General features: G+C 33.3%; 1 protein-coding gene across 1 annotated transcript; it reads right to left on the bottom strand.

Annotated features, from left to right (window-relative positions):
- Positions 1-4,806: 4,806 nt before the first annotated feature.
- LOC126883636 (uncharacterized) lies at positions 4,807-8,505 on the bottom strand. Its single transcript, XM_050649291.1, has one exon. It carries the CDS (start codon positions 8,503-8,505, stop codon positions 4,807-4,809), a length of 3,699 nt encoding a protein of 1,232 aa, XP_050505248.1.
- Between the last annotated feature and the right edge of the window lie 275 nt (positions 8,506-8,780).

The following is an 8,780-nucleotide window of genomic DNA, read 5'->3' as shown; positions in this document are numbered from 1 at the left end:
AGTATTCATAAAAACGAGTGTGGTGTTATAAATTTAGATTCAAAACATGGTGAGGGTACACACTGGGTAGCCTATGCAAAATCTAAATCCCATATAATTTACTTTGATTCGTATGGGGATTTGCCTCCACCACAAAATGTAATCAAATATTTTTTAAGTAATGGTGATGTACAAATATATTACAACTATGATAAAATCCAAAACGATTCATACAAGTGCGGTCATTACTCATTAGATTTCCTATTCAACTACTATAAATAGCAAATAATGTTAATTGCTTGCGTAAAATGTCTTTAAACTTTACGCTTACTGGAAGCTCTTCAAATCTGAGCTACAATTTTAATCCCCCAATTTACCTTGAAGATGAATTTGATTATGAAATTGGTGTAACCAGTTTCTATAGTTTTAATACTATTCCAAATGTTGATGAAAGCAATAACCTTTTTCTCTGGAATTTCAAAAATTTTACCCATAACTACAAGTTACCTGAGGGGGCCTATGAGTTGGATGATATTACAAAGCTTATTCAAGAAAACATGAAAAAGATTGATAATGATGCGACTTTAGAAATTACTCCACAATTATCAACTTCAAAAGTTGTTATTAAGAGTAACCGAGAAATTTCTTTTCTTCCCGTAAATTCTATTGGACTATTATTTGGTTTTAAATCACGACAACTAGCTCCAAACCAAACACATGTTTCAGATAAACCCGTGGAAATATGGGGAGCAAACACCCTATGTGTTGATTGTAACATTGCTTCGGGATGCTATTTAAATGGGAATCCAGTTCACATTATCCATCAGTTCTTTCCAACAGTACCGATTGGGTATAAAATAGTGGATGCACCTCAAAATATTTTGTATTATCCAGTTGGTATCAAGACAATCACCAACCTTACAGTAAAGATTATTAACCAAGCAGGTAAACCTATTAACTTTGGGGGAGAAGAAGTAACAGTAAATTTACATCTTAGAAAACGTATATAAATAATGGTTTTAGTTTTTTCTCACATACCAAAAACATATATAAAGAAATTACCTTCTAAAATAGTAACGCCATCTATAAAAAAAACATATAAACGGAGATCACCTTCTAAAAAACCATCTATAGCAAAAACATATAAAAGGAGATTACCTTCCAAAATAATAACATCATCAAATCGCCACTTTCTGCAATCGTTGGGATTTAAAGTCTTAATATAATGGAAATTCTACATGTTACTGGCCAACCTTTCAATGACAACACTATTGAAGAGTATCAATTTCACACATATCAACCATACATTCCTGGAAAGTTAGGTTATAATGATGAAATACGTATTCCAATTCAAGATTTAGATGCATTCACATATCCAGCAAATAGTTATCTCTATATTGAAGGTCAACTTCTTACCCATGATAATAAAGTCCCAACAAAACTAAAATTTATTAATAATGCTATAGCTTACTTGTTTCGCGAAATACGTTTTGAATTAAATGGGGTAGTAATTGACTCAGTACGTGATGTAGGCTTAGTATCAAGTATTAAAAACTACCTTAGTCTTAACGAAAACCAAAGCCTGCAATTGGAAAACTCGGGATGGTTTCCAAAAAGGGGTAGACTGGAAACTAATAATGAAGTCCCCACAAACAGTGTGTTGGTGGATGCAAATGGAAACTTTAACGTATGTATACCTCTAAGACTGCTATCAGGCTTCTTCGAAGATTTTAGAAAAATCATAATGAATTTGAAAATGGAATTAATACTTATTAGATCAAATGATGATATTGATGCTGTAGTAAGCGAAGATGAAAGCGAACGACCGAAGATTGATATTAATAAATTATATTGGGAGGTTCCACATGTAACACCAAGTATACAAGAACAGTTACGGCTTAATAAGATTTCACATACAAATCAAGAACTTCCTATTAAATTTCGCTCATGGCAAATGATTGAATATCCTGCCCTAAACAACTCTACCCGCCATACGTGGTCTGTGCGCACTAGTACGAAAATTGAAACACCTCGTCACATCATTGTTGCTTTCCAAAATAACAGAAAATCGAAATTAACAAAAGATATGAGTAAATTTGATCATTGCAATTTAAAAAATATTAAAGTGTTTTTAAATTCTGAAAGATATCCTTATAATGACCTACAAATAGATTTTAAAACAAATAGATTTGCGAAACTTTATGAAATGTTTGCTAATTTTCAAGAAAGTTATTATCACATGGTGCTGAATCAACCTATATTTAATCCACATGACTTTAAAATGATTGCCCCGCTTATACATATTGACTGCTCTCGTCAAAAAGAAATCATTCAATCGGGGTCTGTTGTGTTACGTATAGAATTTGAGACAGATGACCCAACAACCTCTGATATCTCTGCTTATTGTCTGATATTACATGAAAAAGAATTTACGTATAATCCCTTAACTAAAATAGTAAAACAATTATAAAACTAAATATTTATATTATGGTGGGCAAGTTAAGGTATATGTACATAATTAATGAAGTCATGAGACTATAACATTATTTGGGGGACCCTCTCATGCGCATGATTCAAAATATGTTTATAAATATAGGTTAGACACCACACAAAGACAGACTTTAACATGTACCTAATAGTAGACGTACAAGGTTTTAATACCGAGAAAAATAAATTTATCGCAAAAGAGTTGGCCACTTATGATGGACAAAAAATTAGTCATTATTTCTTCAAACCACCATATCCAATGAGGTTGCTGAATCCAGAGTTCCATAAACAAGCTGTATGGTTAATGAATAATTATCATGGTCTTAACTGGGATCATGGATTTACCCCGGTACATCAAGTTCATAATATTATCCAATGCTTGACAAGTAATGTCGATATAGTTTATGTCAAAGGAAGAGAAAAGTCTCAGTATATAAAAAAGTATAGTTTAGCTCCAGTTGTGGAATTTGATGAACAACCAGCTTTGGAGAAAATGGAACCCAAATGTCCTTACCATTTAAATAATAATAGTGTATGTGCGTTATCTAACGTATTTTATTTGTATGATACTTTTATGATGCAATAAAGAATTTTTTTGACATTTTGTTTTATTAATAAAAAACCTTAATAAAAAATAGTACTTTATTTAACCGCTATAATTGTTACATAAATTTTCCAGTGCAAATCTGCATAAACGGCAACTGGATTGAGCAGGAGCTAATCCTTCTTCCTCTGTTCTCCATTCGGGACGATTGAAATGAACAAAACACGGAAGTCGAGTTCGAATTTCAAAATCTTGCACAAATTTCTGGGGTAGGAGATGCCAAGACTGAAGTAGTTCATATGGATCCACAAATTTTCTAATGTATGGTATGGTAAAGTTTTGTAGTTCTGCTTCTGTGAATAGGTACAAAGGTTTTTGTGGGTGTTGATTCATCACAATTCTTTTCTGGCAACATTCCATTATTGTTAAAACGATTAATGTTTTTAAACACCAAGTCTATCCACTTTTGCTCCTCGATTGCAGAAACAAAAAATAGTCTATTTTCTTCTTCTGCTGGATAAACTCTTCCACTACGCAAACGCATCACTTATACTAAGTCGTGAAAAGTTTTTAAACATATATTCTTTGTCTTTATATTTTCTTATTAACTGGTTAATACTCTTCTCTAACTCTTTAATATTTCTTGTTTTTTCATAAACTAAAATATCACGCTTTATTCTGTTAATACCTTTACTAAATTGTTCAACACGTTCACGAAGACTTCTTGAGCACATACTGTTCACATTATCGATGTTTCTGTACTCTTATATCCTCCCCACTCTCGTTGATACCAGTTGCAAATGTGTGGCTCACTGCCCCCTACCCCCACTCCTAATTATATATCCTCCCTACTCTCATCCATAGCAGTTGCAGATGCATGGCTCACTACCCCCCCACTCCTAATAAAACTCCTAGATTATACCAGACTTTATCAGCTTGCGGGACTCATTCCCTTTGTAGCTTGCTAAGCTAAATTATAAACCAGTTCGTTGTAAGCCACGTGAAACCACGTGTTATGTTCAAATATAATATGTCATACAAATATGCGGATAATTGTGACGAGTGGGAAACGAGACTCCCTTTTTATATTGTACGACAAAAGCTTTGTCTTATTTGTCGTAAAATGTCGGGGACTAAACTTATTCCAAGAAGCTTAATATTTAAAGGGTGGAAATTGGTATTTGAATTTTGTGTATTTTGTAGCGAGACTAGACCTATGGGATTATCTCATCGAAGCGTAGGTTATCGTGATGGGTTAATGGAATCTCCACCATATACGTGTGACTCCCCACGTCCAAAGTTAGATTTACTATAAATAGATGCTAAAATCTTGGTAGAGATTATTAAGATGGTATCATTAGACTTTATTGTTTTACAAGCAATTCTGCAAAATCTGCTTTTAATTCAGCAACCCATCAATGTTAGAGAAGTTTTTGTGTGCTTTGACAGTAATGGTACACTAAATGAGACATGGCCTGAGACATGGTCAAGAATGGAATCATATCCGGGAAACAATTTTTTACCAACTTTACAAGCTGAAATACCATTAAATAGCACTAAATATAAATTGCGTTTTAGACATATGAGTGGTAGAAGCAGTGACTCCAAATGGTTAGAACTTTATAATGAAAGACCTAGAAAGGATACAGTCATATCTCCAATATTTTATTATATAGCCCTATGTTCGACTTTTTCAATAATTATGGTATTAATAGAATTGTGTAAGGTTTTAAATAAAAATATTTGTTTTTATATATGCGTTTTATTGATACATAAAAATATACAATTTACAAATTTTACAAGTATGAATCATATTGAAAAGAATCGACTTGAAACAATTCTTCAAGAGGAATCTTTTCTAAATCGGCTAATTCCGGGGTGTATAGCAGCTCATTCCCAAACATTATGAGATCATCTATGGTACCATTATGTGGACTAATTAAAAAATGCCCCCACGCAAGAGTTTTTACGTCACCGTTTATTACACAGCGTTTATCATCCTTAGAAGATAGTGCCACTTTATTCCTAAGTTCCGTATATATGGTATGTAAATTAGACACAAATACATACATTTTTCTAAAGATTACACCACCTTTTTTTACTAATAGTACATAATCGCTCTTTTGCAACTGTGTTTTGGTTACGTGTTTTGAAATGCCTTTTGCTTTTTTTATTATTTTATTTGCTTCTATGCAATAAGCTTTAGCACCTGTACCATAGAAACATTTAATGGGTAGAGATGCAAATTCATCTTTCATTTTTCCTAGTATTGACGGTGTTTTCGGTATCCCGTGAACATTATCAGTTGGATAGTTGGAGGTGTCGAAATGTTCTAAATTTCTTTTCATGTCCTTATAGAAATTGGGGGTGTATATCTCCATAATCAGGGAGTCTGTGTCTGTGTATAACAAGTTTGCGGCTTCCCCATATTTCTTTTTGATATATCCATAATAAAAATCATATATCACTGTTTTTGATAAATCTAAAATTGTAAATCCAACATAGAGAGGCTTGTCATAAACTATTTTGGTTTTACCCAAATGGACTGCCACCAAATTCTCATTAAACACGGAACAAGACTTGAATTCTGGTTTAGAGATAAGTGCCCTGGCTCCCAATGAATTTGTTTTTGTTTCCCAGCGGGTGCACAGGCGGATATCTCTTCTTTTTTCAACGTTCTCTAGAGTTTTACCGAATATTGCATTAACCAGAAGCTTAAAAAGATCCCGTTCAAACTCGTTTTTGGCTTTGTTTCTGAGTGATGTGTTTAGATCAATATATTTTTTTAACCATGGTGATTGCAAAAACTCTAGTATACGATGAATCCTTTTTAGTACCAGACCATACCTAAGACACTGCTTAAGATTGCGATAATGGATAATGTATTTAGTTTTATTGTTGAAATTTGGGATAAGTTTAGGACATTTGCTTCCTGGAGGTACCATGCTCTCGGGGCAGAATGGCAAATCATTATGTAAAGAATGTAAATGAGCTGGATATTCCAAATCCACTTCCAACACATACCCTTTATTCGCATCATCCTCCACCGAAAAACAGTCGAAGTTTTCTACATCGGTTACCCATTTAAAATTTCCATATGGAAGATATTGACACATGGCTGCACCATATAAATTTGTGGCATCTAGATACATGATGTAAGACTCGGGTTGTTGTGGATCATAGTTGGGTACATATTGATTATTTGCCACCGCTTCTCGTTTGCTACATTGTGCGACGCCTCCTCTTACTCCTTTCTTAAAAAAGTGTACCATGTCCACATCTGTAAGAAGCTCCAGTTCAATTTCAGTGTATCTTAACATAGCATCCCAACTTAATGCAGGAGCAGTTATGTAATGACAAGGATCCAAATTGTATTCTTTGTGACATATTTTTCTAAAATTTTCAAACACATCAGCCAGTAATAAGACATCTGATACTAAGTACACCATAGCATAGTCACTCATAGATTTACAATCAAATGTGTGCCATACATCAATTGCTCTTGCATAATCTTCATCAGAAATGTGTTTGTTAGTTAGATTATTGTAAAAATTTTCTTTAGGTGGAAGTGTTTTTTCTTTAAGTCTGTCAAATCCATCCATATATGAATAAGGAAAGACACCCTTACGTCTCACAAGTTCAAAGTGTTTAGTATCTGGGAAATACTTTCTAATTTCTGTACACTGCTCCGAGTCTAAAGTTGTGCTCAGAATATCCAAAGATTTTGCCAAAAATCTGTATGAATCAACAAATTTCAGAGTTATGTATTTATCTAGGCCATTTTTCGACTTTTCTACCAGAATTCTTTTAGAAATTGTGATATATTTTTCTTTCGTCTGTGCAATTACTGAAACTTTTTCACCAGTTGTTGAAAGCTCTTTAATAAAAAGATGACAATCATAATTACTCATGTTGTGAAAGAACACAGGTATTGTATTTGAGAGTTTGTTATTTATATTACAGGAGTTATGTGAAGCCCCAAGATATTTTGAATTTAGATGGTGGTGATCTTTCACCTTATGATTGAAAGGATTGAATGGCTTTCCACACAAGTAACACTCGGTAGCGCTCACATGTTTTTCAATTTCTTCTTTTGTTAACGGTGACATTGGTTTAACATGTTTAAGGTGATTGGTATATAGTTCATGCACTAAATCATCCAATTTCTGTATAAACACTTTGGGAGCATCCTCTCCTTCATATTTTATTAGTTTAGAAAGTGAATCATCGTAGTTGCATTTAAGGTAAAATGCAAACGAATATGCTTGGTGTTCAGCAGTTTTAACGGAATATGAATTTCCATTGAAAGGTTCAGCATGGTCTATGGGCTTTAGCAAACTTTCAAAATCAGCATAGATCACAAATGGCACAGGTAACATTTTTTGGATATTTATAAATTTTAGTATATTTTCTGGCACCATTTCACCAAACTTATTGATTTTAGGTTTCGTTGTGGGAAGTTCTGTGTAAATGTGAGAACAGTCGCTTTTTTGGTGATTATTTAGCTTTTCTTCGCTAACAAAGAATTGTAGACATCCATCACATAAATATTCTTTGCGATGGTTTTTTGTTTTTTGAATTTTTACAAGTCTCAACATATCTAGAATCAGACAATAATGACTTTGTTTATCATTTGTTATAAGCAAAAGGTTCACGTGAGTGGCATGGCGATTACTTGTAAAATGCAATGGTCCAACTATTTCATATTGCCTTTTATTATTTACGAAATTGGATTCTAGCCCATAAACATTTACTGAAATATTATTGAGGATCTCAAACTTTTTAATGTCTTTTAGTTTCATCGGAAAGTCAATTCCTTCAAAATTCAACAAAGTATCGTATGGTGGATATGATTCTGGTTTGTTTGGGTTGCCACTAGCAGGAAAAATAGCTGCAATAATACTCCATGCAAAACACTTATTATCTTTGTTTTCGATATTTAAAATAGCTTGTTTTCTTACTATAGGTGTTGGGAGACGAATATACGTTGATGCGGACATACTACTATATTTGTTTATGTTAACATCTAAAAACATTATTTCCTGCAATACCCAATTTGAATCTTTCTCTTGAAATTCTGATGCTTGCGTCATCAGTTCTTCCCTAAAATCATCAAATACTTCATCCAGTTCAGTGCTGATAGTTATAATTTTATTGCATGTGTTCATGGACTTGATATCTGATAGGTTAGTGTCAGGTTTTAGATAAATACCAAATATTTCAAAATTTACCTTTATGCTATTGAACTGATGTAGATATTCACTCAAAATGTTCAAAACTTTGGGTTTAACATCGTTTAAAAATCCATGATAATCCAGTTTTTTATCACCACTAAAACGATAGGATGCGATTCTGTTTTTAAACGCATGTGTCAATTTTGTTACAGTTGCATCTATCACTTCCAATCCAAGCGGTCTTAATCTTTTTTTGGGAATATAATAATCCCCATTATGTTCATTATCACTATTCACATTTCCGTTTTTACATATATTCATATGTCGCGACAGGTTATACGAGCGCGAAAACGATTTGTTGCACCTGCTGCACGTATTCATGATTGACGATAGACTAATGAGGAGCTCCGCTAATTTGCCTTAAATAGGATAAAGATATTATGAGAATATTACCCCGCCACCGTGCTATTTTTAGATATTGGTCATTAACCTTGAGATATTTTTAGACAGGATATTGTCTAGACAAGCAGATGGCCAGATCATTGACCTTGAGCTATTTTTAGACAGGATATTGTCTAGACAAGCAGATGGTCAGT

This window comes from Diabrotica virgifera, chromosome 4 (genome assembly GCF_917563875.1).
Source record: "Diabrotica virgifera virgifera chromosome 4, PGI_DIABVI_V3a".
Classification (NCBI taxonomy): Eukaryota; Metazoa; Arthropoda; class Insecta; order Coleoptera; family Chrysomelidae; genus Diabrotica; species Diabrotica virgifera.
The sequence above is the reverse complement of the archived record's forward strand: the minus strand, read 5'-3'. Positions and strand labels throughout refer to the sequence as shown.

What these genes read in the sequence shown, in the direction of transcription:
- LOC126883636 (XM_050649291.1), bottom strand. Translation starts at nt 8,505, where the DNA reads ATGAATATATGTAAAAACGGAAATGTGAATAGTGATAATGAACATAAT.